The sequence below is a fragment of the Penicillium manginii genome (genome assembly GCF_028828005.1).
Source record: "Penicillium manginii strain IBT 31320 chromosome Unknown utg000004l:1.0-7231830.0:1.0-7236170.0, whole genome shotgun sequence".
Lineage (NCBI taxonomy): Eukaryota > Fungi > Ascomycota > Eurotiomycetes > Eurotiales > Aspergillaceae > Penicillium > Penicillium manginii.
In genome coordinates this window covers 1,575,758-1,603,220 of record NW_026643105.1, presented here as the reverse complement: position 1 = coordinate 1,603,220, position 27,463 = coordinate 1,575,758, and the positions used below count along the sequence as shown (strand labels likewise).

Sequence of the window (27,463 nt, the reverse complement as noted above, 5' to 3'; positions counted from 1 at the left end):
CAGCAACCAGGAAAACCACCGGCAGCATTGCACTAAACCACGGTCCAGTCACAGGTATTGTATAACTTGAACTAGTTCCCCGGCTATATTATTGCACTGCCCGCTGCCCGCTGCCGTGGCTGATGCCGCAGCTCCGAGGATATTGTCAGAACCAAGTTTAGTTCAATTCCTCCTATTCAACTAGTATTAGTGACCTACTCTTCTCTTCCTTTCCGTACTAATTTCAACTTTTGTTTTTTTTTTTTAATTTTTTCCCACTCCCATTTCCCCCTTGCATCTCGACTTCTCTACTTCCCCATTCGGAGTCTACCCTCGTGCCCTGTACCTCCCCTCTTTTCCCCTCACTCTTTCCCTCCTTCTTTCCCCCCTCATTTTACATTCTTTTAATTTCGTTATCTACGACTCCCACAATACATAATGGTTTGGGGTCGCAAGCCAGAAGCCTCGACGCCCGCAGAGACAGAAGCAGACAACTCCCCGCTCCCGCCGCGGCAAAGCCTGCCCCAGAAACTCCAACAGATCGTCGACCGTGAAGACGATTTCTACGATGACCTCTATTCTCCCTAGTACGTGCGATACACCCCAATCCAGTCCATCCTATTCCAATACAAATCACAATCATTGCACAATCCTCGCCGAGCAATACCATGAAAGAAGAAAAACAAGGCAGCTCCGCAAAACACCGCATTCGGCCCAGTCTGGCTTTCTCCATACATCCATCCATACTCCACCATATGATATCAGCTACCCAGCACCACCAATACCACCAATACCACCAGCGCTGCCCTCCTCTTCTATAATTCCTATTTTTACCACCACAGCAACCTCCATTCACCTCACCTCAACTCAACACACCAACTAACATGCCCGCCTCTTCCCCCAGCTCCGTCGACTCAACAGACACCCCATACCGCTACGCCGCCTACGCAAACCGAATCCGAACAATCCTCCTCTCAGCCCACCGCTACGTAGCCTACACATCCGACATAGGCGAATCCTTCCGCCCAGTCGCCCACCCAATCCTCGTCCGCTCCGCCTACGCCGTCTCCTGGGCCTACCTCCTCGGCGACGTCAGCCATGAAGGCTACAAAGCCTACCTGCGCAACCGGCGCGCACTAACGGCCCCAGGCCAAGAATACCGCGACGCGAGCGTCAGCGTCAGCCAGGAGATCCGTGGCATGGCCACGGGCAATCTAGTCAAGCCGCTCGACGAGGGCGCCGCGGGACAGGAGTCTGAACTCACGCCCTGGAACACGAATACGATTTCCCTGGCGGAGGATTATCGCATGGTTATGGCTAAGCGGGCTGTGTTTCAGAGTCTGGCTAGTATGGGGTTGCCGGCTTTTACGATCCATTCTGTTGTGAAGTATTCTGGGAAAATGGTGCGCGGGTCTAAGGTTGCGTTTGTGAGGACTTGGGTTCCTATTGGGGTATGTTTGGGGTTCCTTGCTTTTCTTCGGAATGTTTTGGCTAATGCATTTGATATTGTTTACAGCTCGGTCTCTCTGTTGTTCCCTTCCTACCGTACATATTCGATCACCCTGTTGAAGAAGCTGTGGACTGGGCATTCGGTACTGCGCTACGTGTTTATGGCGGCGAGGATGCGGTTCGTCCTTTGCCTGCGCATGCGTTGAAGGGTCGGGAGGGTGGTCACTCTGCTGCATCTGGTGAGGGCCAAGGTGTGACCGGTGCCGCGGCGCAGCTTTCTTGGGAGGAGTATAAGAGTGATAGGCAGGCGGCTAGGGAAGAGAGGAAGGAGAGTGGTGGCGGTTGGATGGGATTGAGTTCTTATTTCGGCGGTGGTGGGAAGGAGAAGAAGGAATGAGGATTACCTGGCATGTAGTGATATGCTAAGTACAGGTGAACTTGAAGCTATACCGTCTTTTTTTTTCCTCTTCGATGGATATTCCTTAACAAGACTCCTCTCTTTTGTATATGTGGGTTTTCTCCACTTTGAATTGATATCCCATTTCCAGTTCTTGGAACTTGACTTTTACTATCCATGGATGTTGTTTGAACAGAGTTTGGAAGTGACCTTTGGGTAAGACAACGCCCTAGCTGGGACTCGGTGTTTCATTGGCAGCTAGGGCTGTGATTGTTGACAACGGATCAGACAAGTCTACCCCTTCCAATCTGACAAATACAGATGGCAACTCCGAGTCGGACGTTTGAGGTAGTTTCCATCCCATCATAGTCGATCAAGGAAAAGACCACAACCCAGTCCCTCGTTTCGTTGCCCAGGGAATACATAGGTAGTTACTACTCGGTTGTCTAGCAAGTAGTACGCACCTACATGGCATACTAATACAAAGAATCAAAGGGTAATAAGGAAAGAATCTACTTCATTCTTCACACTCTACTCTGTCCATGGGACAAACATCTGTACAAAACAGCAAAAAACAGAACAATCAAACAGACAGTATAAGAAAGGGGCAGGAATAATAGCGTTAGCTCATGAGAATCCTGGCCACCCAAGCCATTAGATGGGATGTGCATAGCATAAGAGAGGGAGGGAAGGAAGGGGGCGAAAGAGAAAAAGAAAAAGAGACATAGATATGACCAGTTAAAAAAGTAAATTTTCCAGAGGGCACACACAAAGCTGAAGCAGTAATCAACGTTTTCGTTCTCATTCAGTTTATCACAAGTCTTCACAAGGGGCCAGGGGTGGAAAATGTAAAATGGAGAAGGGTAGGTAAGGTAGAGAGGTGGTGTTGTGGAGCATTGTTAAACACAAGGGGGAATATTCCAGAAAGAAAAAAAGAAAAGAAAAATAGACACAACGCAGCTTCCAGGAGGAGCTCGGAGTATCATAAAAATGAAAGGTGAAAAAAAGAAGTGGAAAAAAAATGGCCGGTCAAAGTTTTCACAGGTGAAAAAGATACGTGATATATGACATATATCCTGGGAGGGGATGATGAACAATGAAATGAAGTTTTGTGCAGTCAGGCTTCTTTCTGCCTGCTTCAGCCAGATGTTCCAATAAGTTTGCAAGAGGATCCAAGAAGCTCACTGGAACACTGGCACGGGAGACGCCCGGGGGCGCCCACCTGTCAAGGCAGGGGCAGAGGAAGTATGACGAGGCCGATCAGCCAGTCTATCCGTCTTGATATCTTGAATTGAACGCCTAGTTCCAGCCCAGAGAGTTCTCGGCCATGACGGGCGCACTAATCATCTGGGAGCGGCCGGTGCGCTGGCTACCAGACATGCGAGCACCAGCAGCGAATAGGGAGCCAGCGCCGGAGCCCTGGCTCATCTGCTCGGCAGTGGAGCTGGAACGCTGGTGCAGCTGCTTTCTCTTGCGGTAGCGGCGGGCAACCCAGAACATACCAGCACCGTAGGCGGCGGCACCAGCGCAGACACCGACACCAATGCCGACGGAGCTGGCCTTGGCCTTGGAACTGCTGGAAGATCCAGCATCGCCGTTGTTGTCTCCGCTGTTGCTGTTGCCGTTGTCATCGTCGTTGTTGCCGTTGAAGCCAGAGGTCGAATCGGAGTCGCCAGTGGGGAAGTTACCGTTGAACTCGAGCGGGATGGAAGGGTCGATCATACCCATGATGGTCTTGGCGGCCTCGCTCTGCTGTTCGTACAGAGCAGAGTTAGGGTTGAGCTTCAGGCTCTTCAGGGCATCGACCTTGCTGCGGGGGAAATAGAAGATAGCGAGCGTGGCATTGTAGCCAGTGGTCTTCCAGGAGTAGTAAGGCTCCAGGGCGAACATGGACATGCTATCGGCACCGGAAAGAGCGCTCTTCACAGCCTGGGGAATGTACTCGAAGATCTGAGACGAAGAGAGCGGGGTGGTGGCAACGAAAGACCAGGGCAGGTGGCTATCAAATCCAAGCTGGAGCAAAATTGCATCCGCAGGAGCCTCAGAGCCAGCGTTGGATGGGGTAATGGAGCCAGGGAGCGAAGTCGGGCCGCTGGTCTGCTGAGTGTTGGTACCAGTGTGGGTGCTGGTCTCAGAAGGAACGGCGGTAGGCTGAACAAGAATGGTGGACGGCATCCAGTTGCTAGTCTCGGACTCACTTGAGACCTCAGTGGGCTTGGGCTTGGGCTGAACAGTCTCGGTGGAGGTGGTCTCAGTGGCAGGCGTGGGAATAGCGGTGGAAGTAGGCACGACAGAGTTAGTCTCGTGAGTGGCGCCAGTGGGAGTAGGAACACCCGAGACAGAGCCAGTAGCCTTTCCAGAGTCGGTACCAGAGCTAGTGTCGGTACCGGTGACAGGCTGGTGAGGAGTGGGAACAGGGCCCATCGAGTTAGATACACCAGGAGTGTTGCTGCCGCTGCCAGTGCCACCGGTGCCAGTGGGAACCACACTACCGCTGGGAACAGCGGAGGGAGGGTGAGGGATGAGAGCACCGGAGGGACTGGGGACGGCGGGAAGGCCAGTGGTAAGGCTGTCGGTAGAGTTTGTTCCATTGCCACCACCATTGAGGATACCGGTGATGCCAGAGGCGACAGGGCTGACAAGAGATGCGAGAAAATCACCACCGGAAGTGGCAGAGCCCGTAGCGGAGGTAGTTGGGGAGGCAGTGGTGGAGGCAGGGACACTGACGGGGAGAGTCGTGGGGGAGGTAGTAGTACCGCCGATGCTATCAATCCAGCTCTGCATCCAGTTATCCGAGGCAGTGGTAGTGGCAGCAGAGGACGTCCCATCCGCGCTCTTGAGGGCCGAGGAAGTGCCATTAGTAGCAGCACCAGTAGCAGAAGCTGCGGAAGAAGAGGTCGTGGTGGAACCAACGACACCATCAACAACGGTTTTCACTCCAGAGCCGACATTGCTAACAACAGAGTTGACGCCACCAACAGCGTCAGAAACGACATCTCCAAGGATACCGGAGCTGGAAGTGGTAGCAGTCGCCGAGGCGGACTTAGTAGCAGTGGCAGACTCGGTGTTGGCACTGGAGGCTGCGGTAGAATCCTTAGAGTCGGTGCTCTTGGTGTCGGAGGCCGTGTTGCTGGCATTGGAGTTAACGACAGGAGTCTCGCTCTTGGTGGTCACGGTGGACGCGGTGGTGGTGGTCGGAGCGGCGACATCACGGGTGATGGTGCTGGTAACACGGGTTCCATCGGGGTTCTCAGTGATCACGACAACGACCTCCTTGCCAGACTGGGTGGGGGTCGCAGTCGCAGTCTCGGAAGTGGTGGTGTCGGAAGTACCACCAGCCACCTTGGAGAGGAGCTCGTTGACACTGTTCAAGATTCCTCCATCGGTCGAGTCCTCGGACTTGTGTGTGATATTCTTGATGTTACGCTTCACCTCGCGAGGGAAGTAGAAGCGCGGGCGTTCGACATTGGTGACTTCTGGTTGTTCCACAACACTGTTGTCGGATTCCTGGGAAGCGACGACACCAAGGGCACAGGCCGCGAGGAGAGAAAGAGTTCCGGGGCGCATATTAATCGTCGGACCTGTGTAGGTAGTTCAGATGATAGAGCGTCCGGTCGAGAGAGGGTACAGTACGAGATCGGATGGTCTCGTCTGTCAACACCTCGGTTATGCGCGTGAAAGAGTGAATCGAATGGATCGATGGGAAGTTAAGATGATGCTGGGTCACAGTCTCGACACCTTCAATCTTCGACCTTGTTCCTTTGGAAACCTGGACGTCTCGAGGGCAACGGGATGCGAGTGAAACACGAGCGAATCAATGGCGATGGATCTAGACGGACAAACGAATGGAAGGGGGGATCGTAACTGAGACGAGCCGGGCAAGTAAAAAGACGAGGCGAAGAAGCGAGTGTGGGCTTGAACAGCAGTAAGGAGCGAGTGGAAGGCCCTGAGGCAGAGCGATAGCGATGAAAGAGAATCGAAAACGAAAACAAGCGCGACCGTGGGATATGCAAGGGGAAATCTCAAATTGGCTGAGTCCCAGGTCAAAGGCGCCAAAGTCGTTGACGCAGTAAAGAGAGTGAAAGGAATGAATTAAGGTGAATAATGAAGAGGGAGGAGGCTTGTAGGGGGCGAAGGGGAAATGGGGGGGAGTTTGCCAAGTGGAGTGGTGGGACGGTGTATTGTAAGTGACGGTAAATTAGGGGGTTACAGCCACGCACTAAGTGTGGACGGAGGACACATACAATCTAAAATTGCAGAGATGATAGTCTACTGTAAGTAGACTATAGCTATATTTTATTTACTCTATATTATACTCACTGAATCACCGTCTTGATTATATGCTAGAGTATATATACTTAGGTATGTATATGTATTGTATAGCACGAGGCACTCTGTGTGGTAGTCGGAATATTCGCGGCAGGTGCGACCTCTCCCGCTCCTGCAGCACATTCAGCCACCAGGGGAGAAAAACAAAACATATCACATGATACATCCTACAGAGTACTGAGTACAGAGTAACTACCGAGTAAACAGACATCCTTCACGACTCATTTTTCAGTATATATGGAGCAGCATGGGAATGGAGCACTCCGTGCTCCGTTCTCCTGAAAAGCACAGCGTACCCGATCACGATCACGATCAGATCAGAATGAGTCCAGTCCACCTATGTACAGTAGGTATCGAGTCCACCTGGCTACCCACTGCTATACACGGTAGGTCAACTGCACATCGCAATCAGCCCGCGTCAGGCACTTGAGTCCATACTCCTACTCCCTACTCCCTACTCCCTCCTCTACTGTGCGTGTCCTGTGGCAATAACGACACTCACCCTCCACCAGCAATACGCAACGGTACACGGGGATTTCGTCAAGCCCACTTGGCCCGTTGTGGCGTGGCCTCGTTTTAGTCGCGCTCGCCTGGCCTCTTCGGGTAAGCGATCAACAAAGAGGTCGAATCAGCGTGACGCCGGCCATGGCCAAGTTGGTTAGACTTTGAATCGTTCGGGGGCCGCCCCTAGGCTGTCTTGAAGTGTGGACACCATCATGGTCGTGGCACAGCCAGGTACACCCTACGGTAGCTGCCAGACTGCGGCACTATCTTGCCCGCGAGTCAATAGTCTCGAAATCTTCTGGGGACGTCATGGACTACTTCCCGTTCTTGTCCATTGGTCCGCGGCGCCAGGTCAATAGTTGGTTGATGGTTGGAAGCACAGAACTATCATTGATCCTGTGAATAAACTATCTACTAGAAGAACCCACGATTAATTTCCCGTCATTTAACTAGAGAAACGTCGGACTCTATGAAGTACTACTATACGGAGTAATTACTGTTGATTGCCCGGGTGGTCTTGGGGTGCTACAACTTCTATCATACCCTACTCCATTTAACGGTCTTGGAAGTCTTGTTGTATTTTTGCTTTGCGCGATGTCCCCGTCGATCTATCCCCGTCGTGACTCTGTCTGACTCGCTTTAGGCCTCGGAGGTATTTGAGTATACTGTACTCCGTACAGTAGACTAGTACTCTGTAGCATCCCACGTGCACGACAGGTCGGAATGAAGGGTCATCACGATCCCCTCATCGACATCATAGCACCCAACCCCCGTCATCCCGACATTCCTGACGTGTTTCGGAGTGTTGTGGAGAGCCAGCCCTGTGAGGGGTTCGGCTATGTAAGAGTCTCGCGGATGTTCGCTTCTCTGTTTCAGACTGCCACTCTCCCCACTAGGCGGTGGCTGAGGCATGTTTCTGGTTTGGTCTGATCATATTTTTGCCGTCGAGGTAGAGATTGCCGCGGGAATAGTATCCACGCATGGACAGCAGTGGTAGATTCTGGAAACGGTGCCGAATAGTGCTGCACAAAGACGGACAAAGGACAAAGAAGTCGCTGGTGGCCGGGAAGGCGTGTTGTCAATTATAGAAACGCTTGAGTTAAGTTTGTACTAAGAATATACCCCTTTGTTTTATACTAACTTGCATGTTAGAGAACGACTATGTAGTAGTCTGTACACCATTTCAATCCTAAAATATATGTAGTATCTCAATAGTGTCTAACCTGCCTACTCCAGTATACTCTACTAAGGATGTACGAATACGTGTATGTAAACACGTCCCGTACCACAGTTTGCCGTAAATAGGATCATCGGGCGTACCAAGGGCCGCGCCCGCACTAGGCGTACACTAGGCGTGCACTAGGCCTGTTCCTGGACCAGCTTCGGCCCCACTTCTAGGCCCATGCGCGACAGGTCAAGGCACATTCAGGTACCTAGTCAGGTGATATGGCTTAGGTCAGCCTAAGCTACGTGTCATGTGCTCGCACGTGACTGGGTCTGGCCACCATCGAAGAGTCCAGACTGCCCCGGTGGACATCGACTGGGGCGCACCTTGCATTCACCTGCTGGAAAGGTGGATGTCTGCTTCGCAATGGTCTCCACGGGGTAGGTCTGGCCAGTGTGGAATGTTGGGTTGGAACGTCATCTCTCAGACTGATGAGTTGTCTCCGAGTCCTAAATTGAAGATTGGTCGATTCGTAATGTGCGGCATAGTTAGTACGTATATCTGGTGACTGGGGGGGGGGAAAAACTAACGTGACTTTGGTATAGCTTGGCATGAACAATTTTTGACATAAAACTCTGATTTAAATATACTAAAATCATACTACTATAATCCATTGATTTCAATGACCCTAGAGCAGACCGCGGCAAATCCGCGGGCCAGGAGGGTACCCTAAACCCTACCCGCAAATTGCGGGTGAGGGCTAGGTAGGTCTTAGGAGGCCTGACCACAACAATCCTAAGTTAGAACTTGAACCCTCAATTCGAGGGTACAGTTTAACAAAAAGCATTACCAGTAATACGATGAACTTTTCAAGCTAGTGAGGGCGCGTTCACTTCTACCAATTTGAATCTCTGGTACAATCTGTACGCCAGAGGAGCCTTTACTAATAACTGCCACCTTCTTATCTGTTCAATCAAATCCTTCAGTCCAGTTGGCACTATGAACTAGAGTCCCAGAGAACTCATGGAGGCCTGAGATCTCTGGCCATTGCCAATGACTTGCGTGATCACCCATATCAGCCTTGCTATCTTCGACTAGTGCACCATAATCTGGCCAGACAAGGGTAAATTGAAGATTCACTCCCTTTGGAACTCCGCTCGCATTAAGAACGAATTCGCAATGATACTCGAAACTGTTACCAGTTTTCAGAATTTTGATTTTGACCTTCCAATGTCCAGAATTTTCTTTCCAGTATGCGCCCACAACTTCATGCTCAAGCGTAACATGATTTTGCATATCCTCTTCCGCATATAGGTGACAGAGGTATGTTTCAATTTCTTCCGCGGGGGAGAAGGAACTGCTCCATTCTCGGTTTGGCTTCCACGAAAATTGGTAGTTATGCGATTGAATGTCACATTTGCAGCCTGGGTATCGATTCTCGTACCACGTCCCGCCAACTTTGGGGGTTTTCTCGTAGATGACGTGCTCATAGTTTGTGAGGTGCTTGCGCAAAGTCCGGATCACATTCAGCCCGCTGGCACCAGCCCCAATGGTGATGATGCAAATTTTGCTTGCTGTTCTAAGGGGCTGCTCATTAACTTTATATGAAGACTCAGCTGGGCCATTTTGCTCCCTTTCTTGGTCTTCAGCATTGCGAAGCTGCATACTGAGCTGGGATAATCGTGATATCGCCATGATGTTCGACCCCGTAAAGAGTAAGAAGATACAACGCTGATAGGAGAGGATACCTAGGTAGCGAGCCAAAAAATTGAACATGTTTCAAAAGAGTGCTTCCTTTGCCGAGCCGGGCTCCCCCGACACATTGTCGTCGGTGAAAGACCCCAACTCGATAGCGACTATCAAGAACTACCCCTGGTATCTGATTGTGATCTTCAACATTTGGAGATGCAGCCCCGCCGAGTGAGTGAATCTTCCCTCATATGTGAAACGCCAATATGATGAGATGTGGGTGGTGTATTTAATCCCAAGAAGCTCGCCGCTTCAATCCCATCTCGAGAGAAGCGAGCCTAGCTAACAGGAAGACAATGAAAATGGGTTCTCAGCGAGAATTTCAAAGAAACGCCCGGATCCAACTGTCGCCGAGTCTCTGGAACAGCCCGGGAGTGACCCTGAGCCCTTACTCCAATGTCGGTGCCGGCAAATCTGCCACTGCCCTCCCTTATGCCGCTGCACATTCATTTGCCAGTGCCAGGCAGCCAAATTCCAATGTCGACTCGAGTGCCAGCGCATCGCCCAGAGCATAACCTACTGTCGGTGCCGGCCAGTGTGCGTATGCTATGGCAGGCGCCTCCCTGTCCGTTGCTATTTGAGATTTTATCGTCTTGCTGCTACTAGTCGGAAAAGGGAGTCTTCACATCCTTGAATTCAATTTCTAGTCATTTCTTGGTCTTCGGTCAATCATTTGTTGCCAGATGATGATATCCCACCCTCGACTCCGAACAATACCGAGGTTGACGAGGATGACTCTCAAGGAATGGAAATGATCCATTTTGTGATCGATCTAGCATGGGTTCCAACTTCGATATTCGTTTGCTGTATCATGGTATTAGCAGTTATGTGGATGAAGTAATATGTGGTTCTCATTCAAGTTGTCATTTTATTATCGTTTTAATGTGTCAATATGATCTTTATGAAGAACAAGTTATCAATATCTGGCCCTTTGGAGCTTCTTACTCAAAGAAAAACTAAGAGTCATCACACCTAGCGGCATAAAGTGATGCTTACGCCTAATGTTAACATATTTACTTCTACAGGAGTAGATCTGCTCTCAAGTAGTTTCACCATCTTATTCCAAGGTTCCCTTCGAGTCTTTCTCAAGATCTGTTCTGAAACACACTAGTCCATTGTCAATTCAGTTTATATGTAATATTAATAGACGTCCACCATTTGGCAGAGTTATCTACAAGTGAAAAGCAGGTAGCTGCATGCTTGTTTGTCAATCAGTGATGCCAGTGTGCAATGATCTGAGTCATCCGATCCCTCTAAAATTCTTGCTCAAAACGTACATGAAAATAATCCGAAAGATTCGACAGTACTAGTATACACGAAGATTTTTGAATAGTACATAAAATTTTGATCTCTGGGGATCCAATTGCTGCTAAAAGTCCCTGAGATGTCCCGAGTTCCAGGGTTGTCAGCCGCATATATTCATTATCCCCGAGGTCTTCAGGTTGAGAGACCGATACAACTATCAGTTAGGCAAAAGCAAATTTTTCTTTATGGTAGGAATTTATTAATTTTTCGTCATCATGGTTCTCTCATATCGTACTTTTGCAAGTGAGGGGCACATTTCGAGTTTGCTCTTTTATGGAATAAGGCGTCCAGTCCCGCCTCGCGATGGGGCGCCTGAGGCTAATTTAGAGTACCCCAAAGGCCAACAAAGCTGCGAGAACTGTCTGGGAATGGATATTAGGATAACCCTGTTTTTTGCAAATATATTAACGGTCAGAAACAAGGCGAGTGTTATCTTTTTATCTCAATATTGAAAGCAATCTGAAGATAGTTCCTACTACATGTATTTAGCAGGACGGTAGCAAATCACGATAGCAGCTAAAGATATGGGACATCTGAGAACTCGACGGTTTGGAGTTGGGCTAGTGGGAGCGAGCCCCTCCGCATGCCAGTGGGCGCAGCCACTTTCTCAATGTCAGAAGTTAATTAAAAGTTGGCACTTAGCGCCACGGCTCCAGCACTAGTGGTAGACTATAATGACACCGCACGGCGTAGTCAATGGGCAGGATGGAGCTACTAGCTGAATATCATTTCTTATTTGTCTACCATTACGAAGTATTGTCAAGGATTCTGCTCGAATAGTCCGATGGGATTTTCGATTGGCGGACTGCCAGTGCGACTGGCAGGCACTCCAGGGCTAAGGCCCCTCGACATGACAAGGCTTTGAATATTTGAATGCAGGTCTCATACTGATTCCTCCCTCTCTCAACTCTCTGGAATCTCGTCTATATACTAGTATCACCATAACTCGCTCAAAAATGCCGAGACAAGAGGTATTTGATCTCCACCCTATTGGATGGGAAAACGATCCAGAAGAAGAGCGCTTCAAGGTTTCCACACTTGACTACCTTACCGGTCTGACGTACTGCAATTTTGCCATCTTCTTCCCGATGGACGAAGCCGACAAGATGCAAGCAGTCGAGGTTCTTAAGGAAGGCCTTGAAAAAACACTTGCCCAGGCTCGAATCCTCTGTGGAACTATTGAAAAGGACTGTCATGGGGGTCACTCCTTTGTGAAGAAAAAGGATAGCACAGTGCGCTTTATTGTGCAATGGCTTGACGAACCCAGAGCTGAAGAATCCTATCCTTCCTTCGATAATATCGCAGAGCAGAATTTCTGCAGTACTGCTCTAGGCAATCTTAACGACTGGATTATTCCTCCTATGACATATGGAGATAAACCAGAGTCTCATCCTGACCTTAGCCCTGTCGTTGCGGCCTACAAGGCAAACTTCGTTCGTGGGGGATTGGTCTTCATCATGGCTCATCATCATTATGCGAACGATGTGATGGGATGGGCCGGTCTCACGCATCAACTGTCTGAGAATTGCTATGCGATCGTCAACTCAACCTCTTTTCCTCCGTGGCAAGCTTCTTGGCTAGATGTGTCACGCCTCACTAAGCCAGAAGTGCCCGAAGAATTCAAAATTGATGGTCCTCCCATGCCAGAGCGACACCCAGACCATATCACCGCTGAAATGCTTCTCTTCCATTTACCCAAAAGCAAAGCGGCAGAACTGAAAAAGCTCGCATCGCCCCCAGACGGCTCTCGAATCTCCACATACGACGCATTTTCTGCCCATGTATGGCGTACACTTACTCGTCTCCGCGCACCTGTTTTTAAGGCAGATCTTTCTGCCCCGCTTTTCTGGTCTGAAGCGGTTGATATGCGACGACGTATGCACAGCCCCAAGGTTCACCCCCGTGTTCAACAAAATGTGATGTCTGCTGCGCTTTCGGACAGAGTTCCTGTCACTGCACCTACAGCAGCAGAAGTGATTTCCGAATGGCCACTGTGGAAACTCGCATTTTATATCCGACAGATGACGAATAGTATCACCCAAGAAGCCCTAGATGAGTCCCTTAGTGCCATATCAAAGATACGCGACAAGACAGCACTTAATATTCGTATCACCTCTTACCCACCCATGTCTATCCTGCAGACGGACCACCGTAGCGTCAATATCACGGGTACCAACTTCGGATTTGCAAGGCCTGTGATATATCGAGTTCTTCTTGACAGCATCACACAAGGGGTGAACATCATATACCCACCGCGTGCCTCATCTTCTGGTACCGATGAGGGTCCGGAGATTTCGATCTCGTACGAAAAATCTCTGAAACAAGTACTAATCAATGATCCTGAGTGGAAAGGCTTTTTTGAATATCGGGGAGTGGATGCCATCGATGCAGAAGATCATTAATTGGCTATCATCATCCAGTGGGAGAGTAAAACAATTTGTTAATTAAACGCTGAACCTAGTTTATGTAACTCATTATCTCGCAAGTACCATTTTGATCTAGGGTTCATCTGTCAAAATTTTCGCTGCCGATAATATAGAGCCCTGGAGTACCGCCCGCGCTGCACACTAGTAGTACGCGGACGGGCCTCCGTGCCGGTACTACTTCTAACATACTATATGAAGCCCTTGTCGCGAACGCGGTCAAACAAGGACTCGAAAGGTCACGAGTCATGGTGTTTCAACATACGAAAGGAAATGAAAGTAAAATTCATAACCACAGTCCTTTGGACTCTTGAGTTGTCAATTCTGAATATTAGACTTGACCAGACTATTTGCACAAATTTTGCCCCATCTCCCTCCATTCACTCCCCATTAACCCATCTATTTCATATCGACAACGCAACGAATACAGCCGCCCTCCTTCATAACAGCAAAAGCCTCGTTAAGGCGCTCAAATGGCAGACGGTGAGTGATGAATTCATCCACCATTAGCTGACCATTAAGATAGTCATCAACAAGGCTCGGTAGTTGTGTACGACCCTTCACACCACCAAAGGCAGAGCCTCTCCAAGTCCGGCCAGTCACGAGTTGGAAAGCTATTAAATCTTTAGCGATGAGCTGAAAAGACGCTAAATGGAAACTTACGTCGTGTACTGATCTCTTGGCCAGCAGCCGCAACGCCAACCACGATGCTCTCGCCCCATCCCTTATGGCACGCTTCGAGGGCAGTTCGCATCACAGTGACATTACCAGTACAATCAAAGGTATAGTCACATCCTCCATCCGTGATATCCACCAAATGCTCCTGGAGAAGCTTGCTGCGCGGCACCTTTGTGGGATTTATGAACTCCGTAGCTCCGAATTTTCGCGCCCAAGACTCCTTTCCATTGTTCAGATCAATCGCAATGATCCGGCTAGCCTTTTGCTTAACAGCTCCTTGAATTATTGACAATCCAACACAGCCCACTCCAAATACAGCGACCGTAGAGCCTTCCTCGACCTTGGCTGTGAAAACAGCTGCACCGTATCCGGTAGTGATCCCGCAGCCGAGAAGGCAAGACCGGTCGGTTCCAATTCGATCGGTGACGGCAACAACGGAAATATCTGCTAGAACGGTGTATTGAGAGAATGTCGAGCAGCCCATATAGTGTAGAATATTCTTGCCGCGTGCTCGGAAACGGGACGTTCCATCGGGCATCACACCTTTGCCTTGGGTAGCACGGATCTTTCCGCAGAGGTTCGTCTTTCCAGATCGGCAAAATTTGCATTCGCCGCATTCAGGGGTGCTATTATAGTAAGTTTATAGGACGATAAACAATGTCCAACGTTTGTGTTGACTTACTATAGTGCAACAACATAATCTCCAGGCTTCACGTTAGTCACTTCGGCGCCGACAGATTCCACAATACCAGCCCCCTCGTGGCCGAGAATGGCGGGGAAAGCGCCTTCCGGGTCAGCTCCAGAAAGTGTATATTGATCTATCACAGTTGGTAAGCTTCATTCGGTTTCAATGGTGGGTCGTAATACCTGTGTGGCACACTCCAGTGTGCAGAACCTTCATGCGCACTTCGTGTGCCTTTGGTGGTGCTACTTCGACATCTTCTAAAGATAGAGGCTCCTTTGCATTCCAAGCAATTGCTGCCTTTTTTTCATTTCGATCAGTATACTCATTTTCGCTCATCTTTCACCGCAGAATAGCTGCTGATTGTGCCGCATTCTTTCGTACCTTGCAAGTAATTGTCTATTTCCTAAAAATTAGCCACCGATGGACGGAACCAAGATGAGTGATAAGTCATCACATACCTTTCCGACTGTGCTCTCCATGATTATAACTTTGCCGCTGTCTATGATGTTGACCAAAATCCACAGATAGATTGAGTACGTGAAAAGGACAAAATTTTCACGGTGCAGTAATTTTTAGGATCTGTTGACAGGTTGAATGGGGAAAGTTCCCCGCGGGTGAGGGGATATTTGGAGGAGATGCGGGGAATGAGGAGTAGCGGCGCGAATACATGTCCGTTTCTTCCCGTCCCTCGACCTTTTCGGCATGCTTTCCCGTTATCAATGGATGATATCTGATAAATAACGGATGATCGAACCGAACAAGGTTAGGTAATTCTGGTCCAGCTTCTTCGTCCCATATGTCGCAATCATAAGCTCGTATTTTGCTCAATAGCTCTTTTTTGTCTACTTTTTTTTCTTCGAAGATGGTAATTGGCAGCCCCAGGGAGCTTCTGCTGTACCATGCTCACAACGGACGAGTCCCAATATGATGCAACCTGTCTCTTGACATTGCATTTTCTTCCTCGGGAGGGCAAGCGGGAGATACATTCGTAGTCAAAGTTCCAGATTTCGTTGACCGCGTTCCCAGGGGTGTAGAAGCCTTAATATTTGATACTGTGCACTGACGAGACGTTATGGCCCATGGGGTAGAATAGGATCCTGGTCAATGTTGCTGATGAATGCGGGGTGAAGTTAAATGAGCATGTGTTGCGGTGGAAGAAAAGAAAGAAGAAAAAGGAATCGGAGAGATTAGAAACATTGGAAGTTGTTGAGGTAGCTTCCAAGATTCTCATCGCCCACTGGCAAGTCTCCTATGGCCCAACGGTTTAGCGCCATGTGTACCTACTAGTAGCTACCTAGCTACCTAGGTTTCTTGATGCTACGGGGTGGTTGATAGTCAAGCTTGAATGATGAGCGACTTCGAGAACTAACGGAAAAATGGCAGGCTCTTTTAGTCATCGTTCGGACCTAACTATGTAGCGGCTTCCTAGAAGATTGACTTCCTCTTATTTTAATGTCTCACAAACAGCGAAAATGAGAATAAAATATCATATCGTTCTTCGTCTAAATCTATGCACAGCACAGATATGCTGGGGATATTGGTATATCACAGGCATGAGAAGGGACCAGAAGCCGCCATCACCCCCCTCTAACAAAAGGAAATCAAAAATAGACTGGGGAAGAAGTATAAAAGAGGTTCAAGGCCAGCTCGTGATCAGAAAAATAAATTAGGCAAGAGAAAGTCAGACCATCAAGAAAAGCAGACCATGTCTAATGGTCCATTTGCTAGACATCTTCTTACCTCACCGATGACGCCTATCGGACTCGAATGCTGTGAATGCGTCGATGCCATATCCATCTTTCCCACCTGTGCGGAAGTACTCAGTCACTACACCAACGGCATAGCACGTTGCGCCGACGGCGGTACCGGTGATAAGAATTCGCCGGATCGCTTTAGAAAATGCGGACTGGGTCTTTGGTTTCGTGTGTGAGGAGGATCCGGATCCCTGCGATTCTTCCGCACGCGTGTGCTGACTGGCGTTCGGCTTTGAGCTCGCAGAAAGCTATGTCGGCACGATGAGTTAGGATGACCCGGGTGAGAAGGTTTACTGCCAGCTCACCTTAGAGGTGGAAGGGCGAGAGGAAGGATTTGATGAATCGTAGGAATCATGGCGGATGGAGCTCGCAATGTCGGCATGGATAGCCTCCTGTCGCGCAGCGACTTCGGGGGACATGATTGGGTTGACCGGGCCGTTGGAGTATTTCCTGAAGACGATGATGTCGCCACCACCTGTGGCTATCTCATATCCATCTTGCTGCATTTGTTCAAAATAAGGGACAAATTTGGCGGGGTTGTGGAGGCGGGTGAGAACTTCGTGCGGTGCTACGGGTTCATTGGCACCAAAGAATGAGTCTGCCTCGGAGCTGGCAACCTTCGAGGCGGCGGCATCGTAGGCTAGGATGCGGAAGGGGGCTGATCCATTGCTCGCAGCCTTGGAGTTTGATGCGAGGAAATCGCCGACCCGATCTTCGACACCGTCGTATTCGAGGTCTGAGATGCGACTGGTTGGAATGTCGATCGCTTGCAGTGGGCTCACACCCTCGGTTTCGCTGTATACTCCGGTGGCGGCGGCTTCGGAAGCAAACATTGCCTCTAACTCGTTTCCTGGAGCACAGTCCATGGTGAGATGTGCCTTCTGGATGCTGCTTGAATCGGTAAGTGTACTTGGTCGCGTCGTCGTCTCGGCAGTTGCGGAATTTATGGTAAATAGTGCTTCCAGCTCGTTACCGGGTGTACAGTCGATACTTTCGGCGCGATCAACACTTGCAGCAGGGTGCTTGGGGACTTCGGGAGGTCGGATGCTAGAATCAGCAACCATCTTCGCCTCAACCTCATGTCCAGGGGCACAATCGATGTTTGGGACATCGGTGGGAGCCGTGTAGTGCTCGCCCAGGCTGAGATGAGTAACGAATTTCGCTTCCAGTTCACCTCCAGGCGGGCAGTCGACAGATACAGCGGTGTTCGTTTCGCTTGACTGTGGGTTGAATGCATTTAAGGGAAGGCTTCTGTCTTCGCGAGCGGCAGTATTGGAGGAAAACATGGCTTCGAGCTCGCTGCCGGGAGCACATTCGACATTCCCAGTAGTTTTTAAAGCTGAATCGTGCCTATAATGCTTGGCACTATTCTTGACCTTGAAGGTCTCCGCATGTGGTTGCTCTGTATGCATCGACTCAGAGATGAAAAGCGCTTCCAACTCATTGCCCGGAGCACATGAGATATTGATGTGGGGCTTTTGACTGGACTCTTCCCCATGCTTCACGCCAATAAGTTTGGTGTCCTTAAGAGCGGCTGGGTCGGTCTTGTAGAGAGCATTCAGCTCAGTGCCAGGTGGGCAGTCGACAGACGGGGAGTGGGCAATGGCCGAGGTCTTCCGGAACTTGCTGTCCTCGGGAACAGCAGGGATTGAAGCGAATTTTGCCTCAACTTCACTGCCGGGAGGGCAATCCACAGAGGCCTTGGTACCTTTAATTTTGGATTCCACGGGAGGTGCCGGCACCATACGGCCACTAATAGGGTCATATTCAAGGCCATCCGGGTTTCCAAGAGAGCTGGATGAGGGGGAACGAGTAAAGTTAAAATCTTGGAGATGTGCTTTGGAGGACTCAGTATGTGCGGGCTTCTCGTTGACGAATGACCACAGAAAGCTCGGCCAGCGAGCATTGTTCTGCTCCATGTAGGAGGCACCCAGTCTACGTCCGAAAAGTGCGTCGTAAGGATCATCGGAGACGAGCTTTTTCATCGACATCATTCGCTGAGCCATCTGCTCATTCTCAGCGTCCCAAAAGCTTTTCTCTCGGCCAGATGAGAGTTCAGAAAAGCTGGAACGCGAGCGACGCCAGCTGCCAAGCGTCCAACTGGCGACGCGGTGGCTCGTAGCAGGCCAGTCTTCGCGAGCTTCTGCTTTACGGCAACAGTTGGTTTCGGGATGACGATGGTACTTGTCGATACGGCGGGAAATTCGCTGACTTTTGTCTTTGTTTCCATGGTAGCTACGGGCACAGCCCAAGATGCTTCGACTGTGAGAGGTGCGTGAGACCAGGAGTTGAGAGAGGGCAGGGCGTGTAACGCCAACCCCAGCAGCGCGGGGTATCGTAATGGAAGATCTCATGAGAGAGGGATGGTGATGGGAGAGGATAGGGGATAATATGATTGTATTCTTGATATATTCGGCAATCGAAATAGTGAGTAGTTGGAATCACTTAAGATAATTCGTGTGGGGATCGAGAGGATACTAAGGCAGTCGATCATATCCACCCGAAATCACGATGAGAAAGCGAATTGCGGGGAAGTGGGCACCAGGTCCACTTGGGCACAGTCGCTGAGATATATGAAGCGTTTGATTCTCTGAAAGTGAAAATGCAAAACAGAATGAAACACAAAATTAATGGGGGACAACAGTTCAAGTAACTCCCTGGCCGAATGCCATAAGGAGGAGAGTCTTCCGACTGCAGTGGAGACTCGACGAGGGCATACGCGGGGTTGACCAATCAAAACGCAACACCGCAACCCTGTCTCGCGTATATAAGCAGAGCACAGGCCAATCGGGGGGTCTGACGTCACAGTATCACCTTCCCTAGGGTAAGGGTGCGGACTGTGATTCGTCGCCTGCAGATTTCTGCTCCCTTTGGGCCAGTCTGGCACGCTAGATTGGAATCCATCGTCATCGCCCAATGCATTCACGCTGCACCCGGCGGATCCCCTCTCTTTTAGGGTTGGCTTCGTTGATCGATGATGTCGGATACTGCCGGCACTAGGCAACTAAGCCCAGATCCTAGTCACTAGGAATGACGATGTAATTGCCCCAGAACCGGAGCCCCTCGATGCCTTCCTCTCGACAGAGGACGCCTCGATCCTCTGCCATCTCTAATTCCTCGGTAGCCACGCCGACACTCCATTTAAAGCGCTGCGCCGTCTCCTGCGCCGTCACGGCCCGACCGAAGATCAACCAGTCCCATGGGACCGGCTCTTCGGGTGGAATTCGACGCAATTCTTCCATCCATTCCTGTAATTGTCGTACCGTCTTATCATCGCTCCAGTCATATCTCTGGACCACCAGCAGACCACTCTTAAACCGGCGCAGGCGAACGGGGAGCTTCAGCTTCTCCCAGAGTTGCGCCGCTCGCTGAAATTCAGATGGACTAACAAGCTCGACACCATTTCTGGACCGGTTGAATACCGCCCAAAGATCGATCAAGCTCATGATCCCCCCTTCCCGCTGTAGAATACCTTGGCGGTCGTCCGTTAGATACTCCGCTAGGTTGCGTGATAGTTCCGAGAGGTAGAGGGTCTCGGAGCCCGAACTTAGCATATCCTTGGTTGTTACCATCCCGAGGGCTGCCACGGACTCAGATAACACCGCTTTAGTCTCCGCGGAGCCTTCATTCGTAGCCATTCCAGACTCTCGCGCCAAGGTCTCTGCCAGTGCAACAAATTGCTTAGCTGACGCCATCAATGCCTCCAAATCCTCAAACGCATTGCCAATCACCAACTGGTTGTTCATGCGAGCCTCCAATCCTCGTTGCTCAAGACCTGCGATACCTACAGCCGACACACGGGGAGCTGCAGGTTGCGGGCTTTCGAGTATGGCGGCCGGGGCCCCTGGCGATGAAGTGACCTGCGCCGGGGGAGGCACCGGGGGAGCATTCTGGAGTAGCCATTTCCTTTGCACCAGGGCATCCTTAAGCCTCTCGTGAAAGGTCTTTTCGCCACCATCCCGGAACGATAATTTAATGCTCTCGCTCACTTCTGTGTTGACTAACCGCGCTTGCTGGAAGAATGGAGCTGGTGAATCTGCACGGTTTCCTCCGCTATCTAGCAGTGAAGCAGCACCCTTTGGCATCAAGGGTGCCCCACATATCTCACACTCGATCAGTGACGGGTGATTGACAAAGGTGCAACGAGGGCAGGATACCGACCCTGCAGTATTTGACCCGCGTCTCTCATTTCCGGTAGGTGTGTTCTCCTCTGGCGCCAATGAGCTAGCACCGGGTAAGGGGGGATCCCGACTCGCTGCAGCCGTGATCGCTGCTTTTAACACCGTTGTGAAGGGCGGCTTGATGCCACATGCGAGACACGGCGGCAGATTGGTTGTAGCCGTTGCCGTCGCAGGGTCAAAGTTAGAGGGAACAGGATTGGAGAAGGTGCATATCGGGCAAATCCAAGTCGCATTGATTGGCTTTGGTGAGGGCGACTTTGATGGGCCTGTGTGGGGGAGTGGATGGAGAGTCGATTGCTGAGAGATAGCGGGGCTAGATGTTGTGCTTCGAGACTTGTCGGTCTTGCTATTCTGTGGCTTGGGATAGATGGTAACTTTAGGCGACGATGTTAGAAAACGAGCCTGGTAATAGAAGTTGGGTTAGCTGCAAGCCCCTTCCCCTCCCCCGCACCCCGGAACGAGAGCTTCCAACCTGGTATTCTGCCCGGTCAATTTCCTTCAAATCAATTCCGACGCAATATTTGCGTGGATCCTCGGTGGCGACGTAGCATACTCGGTGGGAGGTCAGGTAAGCGTGGCCATTTTGGTAGTTGGGGATCTTGTATTTCCTATTCCTTATGTCAGTAGATGTCGGGCATAACATTGGATCTGATGCCAAGTATCGCGTTTCACTCACCCCTCGTATAATCCAACCGCATCCTGAACAAAGAGAAGGGTCTCATCAGGTAATAGCAAAGGGCGCAGTGCCGTGGTCAGGTCCAGAGACTTGAAGAACATCTAGCAGGTTCGTGCATCACGCTCCCAAAAGGACCGGGGCCAACATGGACTGGAGCAGCCTCGCCCGCGCCCCGGCACGCGATAACGCGATAAGACGGAATATCGGGGAAACTAAAAGTCCGGAGAGTAAGCGAACTGAACTTCAGACACACTCTGGAAACGGCAGGCGCGACCCAACAGACACGACAAGCAGACTCACAGTTTCCTTCCTACTGTTATTATTTCTGCATCTACAACTCGTCTTCCTCTTCTTCTCCTCTACATCTCCAACCCATCGTAGCCCTCTTCTCCATCCTTCTTCTTTTCTCTTCCCTCATATCTTTTTTGCCACTTCCGCCCTGCCATCTTCACCCTTCCCTTTAGACATCATCCGTCATGAACTCGAGCGTCCCATGGCGTGAAGCCCGTTGGCCAGCTCCAGCACCCTCTGCTGCGCCTGTTCCTTTTCAAACTGGTAAGCTCTCTCCCATGGGTGAACCCTTTTCAGTTCCCGTTCCAGTTCCTTCTTTGTTCAGCGCTAACGGTTTCACTCCAGCGACCCCTGCCTATATCCCCGTACAAGCACGCCGTAGTCTGGCACATAACAAAGCAAGCCATCCTGCCACCAATGGATACCCTCCCCAGCCCGCCATGCCATCTACCGAGTCGGATCCGCGACCTCGAATGGAGTTTCCACCGGCTGTCCGCAGCTATGTACAACGGTGTTTTGCCCCCGAGAACCAGGTCGCCAGCGTGGATACCAAGGAGATGCAAGAGAAACTTCGCTTTGTCATCACCGACGCCGCTGAAAACCACAAACTGGAGATGATAGACTGGGAGCGCCTCGCTCTGCCGCAAGTCATGATCCAGAATGAACGCAATAAGATCCTGGCCAACCCGAGCGTCTCCAACTGGGGCATGTCCAGTCAACCATCCTCCCCAGGGGATGCTTCGCGCAAGCGAAAGTCGACCGACATCCACCAGACCGAGAACTCCCCACCATGGAGAAAAGCTAACAATAATCGCAATCGTATTGAAGACAGAGTCACTCACCCTTCCACAGAGAAGCGCCCCCGCATGACCACAGATGACTCTAGTAAGTCAAAAGCTAATTTGGAGATGAGGAGGAGGCGTTTTGAGGGTGCCGGCGCCACCTACGGAAATTCGGGCACCTCCTCCCCCGTCGACTCTCCGGCGCGCAGCGAACCCGACCAAGGACCCGTGATTGGCCGATGCCAGAAATTGGAGAAGAACTACTTCCGCTTGACCTCTGCCCCGAACCCGGATACCGTTCGTCCCCTGCCCGTTCTCCGAAAGGCCTTGGATCTTCTGAAGAAAAATGGAAGCAAGAGAGCAACTACACCTACATCTGTGATCAGTTCAAGTCCCTCCGCCAGGATCTGACGGTCCAGCACATCCGAACCGAATTCACAGTGACCGTTTATGAAATTCACGCACGCATCGCCTTGGAGAAAGGAGATCTTGGTGAGTATAATCAGTGCCAGACTCAACTCCGGGTACTTTACGCGCAATCACTAGGCGGGAATCCGACGGAGTTCAAGGCGTATCGTATTCTCTATTTCATTTACACCCGCAACTGGACGGCCATGAACGATGCTTTAGCCGACGTGACTGCTGCAGACAAGAAGAACGAGGCTGTTAAGCACGCCCTCGACGTGCGCTCTGCGTTGGCACTCGGCAACTACCATCGCTTCTTCCAACTGTACCTGGAGACGCCCAATATGGGTGCCTATCTCATGGACATGTTCGTCGAACGCGAGCGCTTGTCTGCGCTGGCCGCCATGTGCAAAGCGTAAGTCTATTAATCTCAAGTATCTCGAAACATATTTACTAACAGAGTTGTAGGTACAAACCCGATGTGAACATCCGTTTTATCACGGAGGAACTCGGCTTCGAGTCGGATGAGCAGACCGCCCGTTTCGTCCTGGACCATGGCCCAGCAGAACTTCTCGAAGAGCGAAACGGGTCTGTCAGACTCTTGACCGGCAAGGCCGGGCTCGTCTTTGAACAAGCCAAGGCCGAAGCGCACCGCGTCGTCGACATTAAAGGACAAATCTAACATGGGTCCCTCTCAGTCCGCTTATTCCTTCTGTCCAGGAAAACAGTTTTCAATTAATTACCCCTAGGCTGGTCCCTGGATCCCGTCTACTCTGCGCCACTACCTCGCCACTACCTCGCCTCGGTAGATTCGGCCCCTTTTCCATTCCATTTCCACCCCCTAGCGACAGGCGTTTGGTCGACCAAAATTCTTTTCCACGTCATATCACCCCCGGAGTTACGCTACGTCAGCACTTCGTCTCCATTTTTCTCTTTTTCATTGCATTTACCCCCAGTCCTGTTTGTGTTTTGAAGTAAGGTACAGCATAGTTGAGTCTAGCGCCGCAAAACCCGGCACGACTGATGGTCGGGGTACTGTTGCGCTGTGCCGGCTGTATTGGTGCGAGGGTGTCGCTGGCGCGCCTTGGTAGATATTGATCCATCTTGAGTACATTTAAGCAATGCAATTCTTGTCAGTGTTTTATTTCTACAGTACATACTTGTATGGGGTGACCTCAGGACCAATTATGAATTCTTATTCTCGTGAGACTTCTTGGTAGATCTAACTAAGGACAGCTCTATAGAATGAACCTCTGCTCTCGTCCAAAGCCAACCTCAGAGTGTTCACAGCTTAGAAAAATTCCTTCTCAAGCGCCTTGCTGAGAGTCTCATCGTCTAGGGCTTCGTATGTGGGGACAAACATCATTGATCCTACTACTTCGATGACCCAGTTTGAAATTATCGCATTGCCCTTCCCAGTCTTGCTTTCTCTGGCCTTTCGTTCAATACGCACGTGGCACTCTATCCAAGCCCTGGAGGTCTCTCCTTGCCGAGCTCTTTGTAGGCAGGTTGGAAGGTATAGTTATCTGGCACGGGGAAAATGTTAGCAAATACAGGCCGGCTCAACAATCATTGGGGTAAATCTTGGTACTTTCGATCAATTTTACCCAGTTTAGTATCTCGGTGACTAGCAGCATGCTGGTCAGTCCTAGAGTTTCCAAGGCACAGTACCACTAGTAGTATTTGTGCAGGAACGATCTTTGTCCAACCTTACTAACCTGGTGTACCAAGCTGCCCGCTGCTGAGGTTGATGAGCCCGTTCGCCTCCATATTTGTTTTGCGAAGCTCCTAGGTAGTATGCCTGTAAATCGAGTTGTCACAGAGAAAACAGAAGGCAGAAAGTATCCTGTACTCTCTGTCTTTATACATTTATAGCTTGAAAGAATTCGGAATTTGCCCTCGAGATTCCCGCGTCATATCGTTTTTTTACAAAGAACTCGACTTGGTCTTGGGAAACAAAGAATTAATACTGCCAGTTCTTCCTCTGTGTGCGTTGTATCTCCGGTTGAAACACTTGGAACGCGGAGACTGCGCCATTGTCAAGGCCAGTACTAGTAGGACTGGGAAGCGCCTGGGTGCCCCCGATAACTTCTAGTTGGAAGTGCCCAGGTGGCTACCAGTTATTGTTTGACCCCGAGGCCGAAAGATAGTATACAACTACTACTAGTATCTCACGGCTAATATACCTAGGTACCTACTACCTAGGTAGGTAACTTGAAGATGCTTTTTCAAGCACTTTGTTTCGAGTCAGACCATTCGAAGACTGGATCATTGTGTGATGCTCTGCTCTCGTGGCACTTTGAAAACCTGGTTTGAAAAAAGCTCAGCTTCTCCAATCCTCTGCTTGTCACGGTGTCGTGTAGGTATAATTTTAGGGAGAAATAATGAAGAAGATATCGCATGACAGCCCCGCAAGCTGAAAGAAGAGAGACCGGGGAATTCGCCCTCGTGGTTCCCGCATCATGTCAGACTTTACAAACGACTTAATCCCGATAAACTAAGCGAAATTTGGCGTTTCTGGCTTTCATTGGTGGCATTTCTCCTGTGCTGTATCTGTATCTGCAGCTGCAGCTGCAGCGAAGCGCGGCACAAACAGGCGCATTTGGTACCTGGAAATGCAAAGGCCGGTCTTGATACCAATTACTCATGCGTAACGTATTCCATACATGTTTCAACGATACTAGCCAAGGAGCATGGTTTGGTTTCCGATCTAGTATCTTGGACAACAACTCTATTATAACGTGAGTCTATCCAGGCCTTGTAAATGGCATCGAAGCAGGGTCAGGGACAGGATTCCTTCATTCCCCAATATACTAACTTTTGCGGCTATTGAAGAGGACTACATTTTACTTCTTAGGGGAATGCGGATGGAAGAGACCCGATAATTGTTCAAGCTGCACTCGACGTCATTCGTGATTTCGGATATCGAAAGAGGATGTGGGGTTCATAACAATCACGTTCTAGCATGGCTGCTTTTGCAATGTTGAACACAGCCTCGCAGGCATCGAAAGGATCGATCTTCATCATCTTTGATCCTTCACATTAGGCTCCTAAATAATGATGACGGTGGCCATAAATGAGACGTGATGGATTTGAGATAATAAATGCACTAGTAAGGTTAAGACTAGTACATTTTCCTAAAGAGGAGAATGATACCCAAATGCAGCCAGGAGACTGAGGCATCAACTCCGATCTCACTGGGCAACGGGTGGCTGAGCCCCGTTGCTTATACCTTTTATCATGACTGCGGATCGTATACTTCCTCTGGATCATAATGCACAAAGAATAAGCACTAGCAGAGATGTAGAGGTTCTCTTGAACGAGGCTGAGGGAAAATTTTTATTTAAGAGTATGAATTGCACCCAATTAAATAGAAAAAAAAAGGTATCAATCCAATCACTCACCACCATGCCACGACTATTTTCGAGGACCTTTGTTGGTCTCCTCGCATTATGCAGTCTATCTCTCACAACTTTCGCTACACCAACACCAACAGGGACCTCCTTCCCATCTACTAGTACCTCAACTTCATCTTCATTATCCCTACCAACCCTCTCCCCAGTCCACCATGCCAAAACCCCCACCCTCTCAATTGAATACTTCGACTCCGACCCCAACAATACCACCGCCCCAGTCGCCATCCTGATCCATGGCTTCCCCTACTCAATCGACACCTACATCGACGTAGTCCCAGGCCTGGTAGACGAAGGCTACCGCGTAATCGTGCCCTCCCTTCGCGGCTTCGGCGGCACAACCTTCCACTCCCCCAGCACGCCGCGCAGCGCCGAACAAGCCGCCCTAGGCAAAGACGTAATCGACCTCATGGACGCGCTCCACATCGAAAAAGCCATCTTCGCCGGCTACGACTGGGGTACCGTCGTCGTCAACGTCGCCGCCGCCCTCTGGCCCCACCGCTGCACCGGCATGGTCGCGGCAAACAGCTACCTAATCCAGAACCGCGCGACAGCCTGGTCCGTCGCGCCGGCCGCCTCGTTTCCCGTGAAATGGTACTACTACGTCTTCCTCACGCCGTTCGGATACAGCTCGCTGGCCAACGATACGAAGGGCTGGGCGGAGATTCTCTGGTCGAGGAACAGTCCCAATTGGACATTTACCGAGGCGACGCTCGATGCTGCGGCGCAGGCGTTGCGGAATGCGGATTATGTCGATATTGCGACGGACTTTTATCGCAATCGGCTGCTTTACTCCAAGGGGGATCCGAGTTATGCGGATCTGGCAGTTCAATTGGATAGTCAGCCTGTTATTAGTGTTCCGGCAGTTACGCTTGATCCGGATCAGGCTGTTGTTTTTGCGGCGACGGATGGGATGGCGACAGCGAAGTTTTTTACGGGGAAGAGGGTGCATCATGTTGTCAAGGGTGTGGGGAGGCGATTCCACTGGAGAGGCCGAGGGTATTTGTGGATGCTATTTTGGAGGTTGCAGGGCTTGGTGGGAAGTAGAGGGTTGGCTGTGTACTAGTACCTAGGTACCTAGGTAGTAGTAGTAGTACATGATGATGAGTTATGCATAGATAGTATTGCAAATTTGCGAGGATTGTACTTGGATGAGTTGAAATACTAAATGTACCTATGTATCAATATGAGATTTTGCATACTTGGGTAGTTGTGCACTTTGAGGCATATACCCAGGTACCAGCTCAGCCCTAAATTTAATTTCTTCCTCGAGACCTGCCAGTGCTGAAGAAGTCCAA

The 27,463-nt window shown here is 50.3% G+C and overlaps 10 protein-coding genes across 10 annotated transcripts; 5 read left to right on the top strand and 5 right to left on the bottom strand.

The window, feature by feature from the left end:
- Positions 1-417: 417 nt before the first annotated feature.
- Positions 418-1,825, top strand: N7533_004300 (uncharacterized protein; the record flags this gene model as incomplete). The annotated part of the gene is made up of 3 exons (XM_057100950.1): positions 418-566; positions 884-1,430; positions 1,496-1,825. The coding sequence occupies 3 exons, from the start codon at positions 418-420 to the stop codon at positions 1,823-1,825; spliced, it is 1,026 nt and encodes a 341-aa protein (XP_056960580.1).
- Positions 1,826-3,124: 1,299 nt separating this feature from the next.
- Positions 3,125-5,392, bottom strand: N7533_004299 (putative mucin family signaling protein Msb2; the record flags this gene model as incomplete). The annotated part of the gene is made up of 1 exon (XM_057100949.1): positions 3,125-5,392. The coding sequence occupies one exon, from the start codon at positions 5,390-5,392 to the stop codon at positions 3,125-3,127; it is 2,268 nt and encodes a 755-aa protein (XP_056960579.1).
- A 3,400-nt stretch (positions 5,393-8,792) lies between these two features.
- N7533_004298 (monooxygenase) lies at positions 8,793-9,488 on the bottom strand (the record flags this gene model as incomplete). The annotated part of the gene is made up of 1 exon (XM_057100948.1): positions 8,793-9,488. The coding sequence occupies one exon, from the start codon at positions 9,486-9,488 to the stop codon at positions 8,793-8,795; it is 696 nt and encodes a 231-aa protein (XP_056960578.1).
- A 109-nt stretch (positions 9,489-9,597) lies between these two features.
- Positions 9,598-10,087, top strand: N7533_004297 (uncharacterized protein; the record flags this gene model as incomplete). Its single annotated transcript, XM_057100947.1, has 2 exons — positions 9,598-9,743; positions 9,862-10,087. 2 exons carry the CDS (start codon positions 9,598-9,600, stop codon positions 10,085-10,087), a joined length of 372 nt encoding a protein of 123 aa, XP_056960577.1.
- Positions 10,088-11,833: 1,746 nt separating this feature from the next.
- On the top strand, positions 11,834-13,279 carry N7533_004296 (uncharacterized protein; the record flags this gene model as incomplete). Its single annotated transcript, XM_057100946.1, has 1 exon — positions 11,834-13,279. One exon carries the CDS (start codon positions 11,834-11,836, stop codon positions 13,277-13,279), a length of 1,446 nt encoding a protein of 481 aa, XP_056960576.1.
- A 420-nt stretch (positions 13,280-13,699) lies between these two features.
- On the bottom strand, positions 13,700-15,142 carry N7533_004295 (S-(hydroxymethyl)glutathione dehydrogenase/class III alcohol dehydrogenase; the record flags this gene model as incomplete). The annotated part of the gene is made up of 5 exons (XM_057100945.1): positions 13,700-13,914; positions 13,964-14,604; positions 14,661-14,796; positions 14,846-14,960; positions 15,122-15,142. 5 exons carry the CDS (start codon positions 15,140-15,142, stop codon positions 13,700-13,702), a joined length of 1,128 nt encoding a protein of 375 aa, XP_056960575.1.
- A 1,262-nt stretch (positions 15,143-16,404) lies between these two features.
- On the bottom strand, positions 16,405-18,771 carry N7533_004294 (uncharacterized protein; the record flags this gene model as incomplete). The annotated part of the gene is made up of 2 exons (XM_057100944.1): positions 16,405-16,665; positions 16,723-18,771. The coding sequence occupies 2 exons, from the start codon at positions 18,769-18,771 to the stop codon at positions 16,405-16,407; spliced, it is 2,310 nt and encodes a 769-aa protein (XP_056960574.1).
- Positions 18,772-19,434: 663 nt separating this feature from the next.
- N7533_004293 (ESCRT-II subunit protein VPS36) lies at positions 19,435-21,375 on the bottom strand (the record flags this gene model as incomplete). Its single annotated transcript, XM_057100943.1, has 3 exons — positions 19,435-21,000; positions 21,050-21,206; positions 21,275-21,375. The coding sequence occupies 3 exons, from the start codon at positions 21,373-21,375 to the stop codon at positions 19,435-19,437; spliced, it is 1,824 nt and encodes a 607-aa protein (XP_056960573.1).
- A 375-nt stretch (positions 21,376-21,750) lies between these two features.
- On the top strand, positions 21,751-23,434 carry N7533_004292 (uncharacterized protein; the record flags this gene model as incomplete). Its single annotated transcript, XM_057100942.1, has 4 exons — positions 21,751-21,829; positions 21,911-22,644; positions 22,701-23,167; positions 23,221-23,434. The coding sequence occupies 4 exons, from the start codon at positions 21,751-21,753 to the stop codon at positions 23,432-23,434; spliced, it is 1,494 nt and encodes a 497-aa protein (XP_056960572.1).
- Positions 23,435-26,160: 2,726 nt separating this feature from the next.
- N7533_004291 (alpha/beta fold hydrolase) lies at positions 26,161-27,231 on the top strand (the record flags this gene model as incomplete). The annotated part of the gene is made up of 1 exon (XM_057100941.1): positions 26,161-27,231. The coding sequence occupies one exon, from the start codon at positions 26,161-26,163 to the stop codon at positions 27,229-27,231; it is 1,071 nt and encodes a 356-aa protein (XP_056960571.1).
- Between the last annotated feature and the right edge of the window lie 232 nt (positions 27,232-27,463).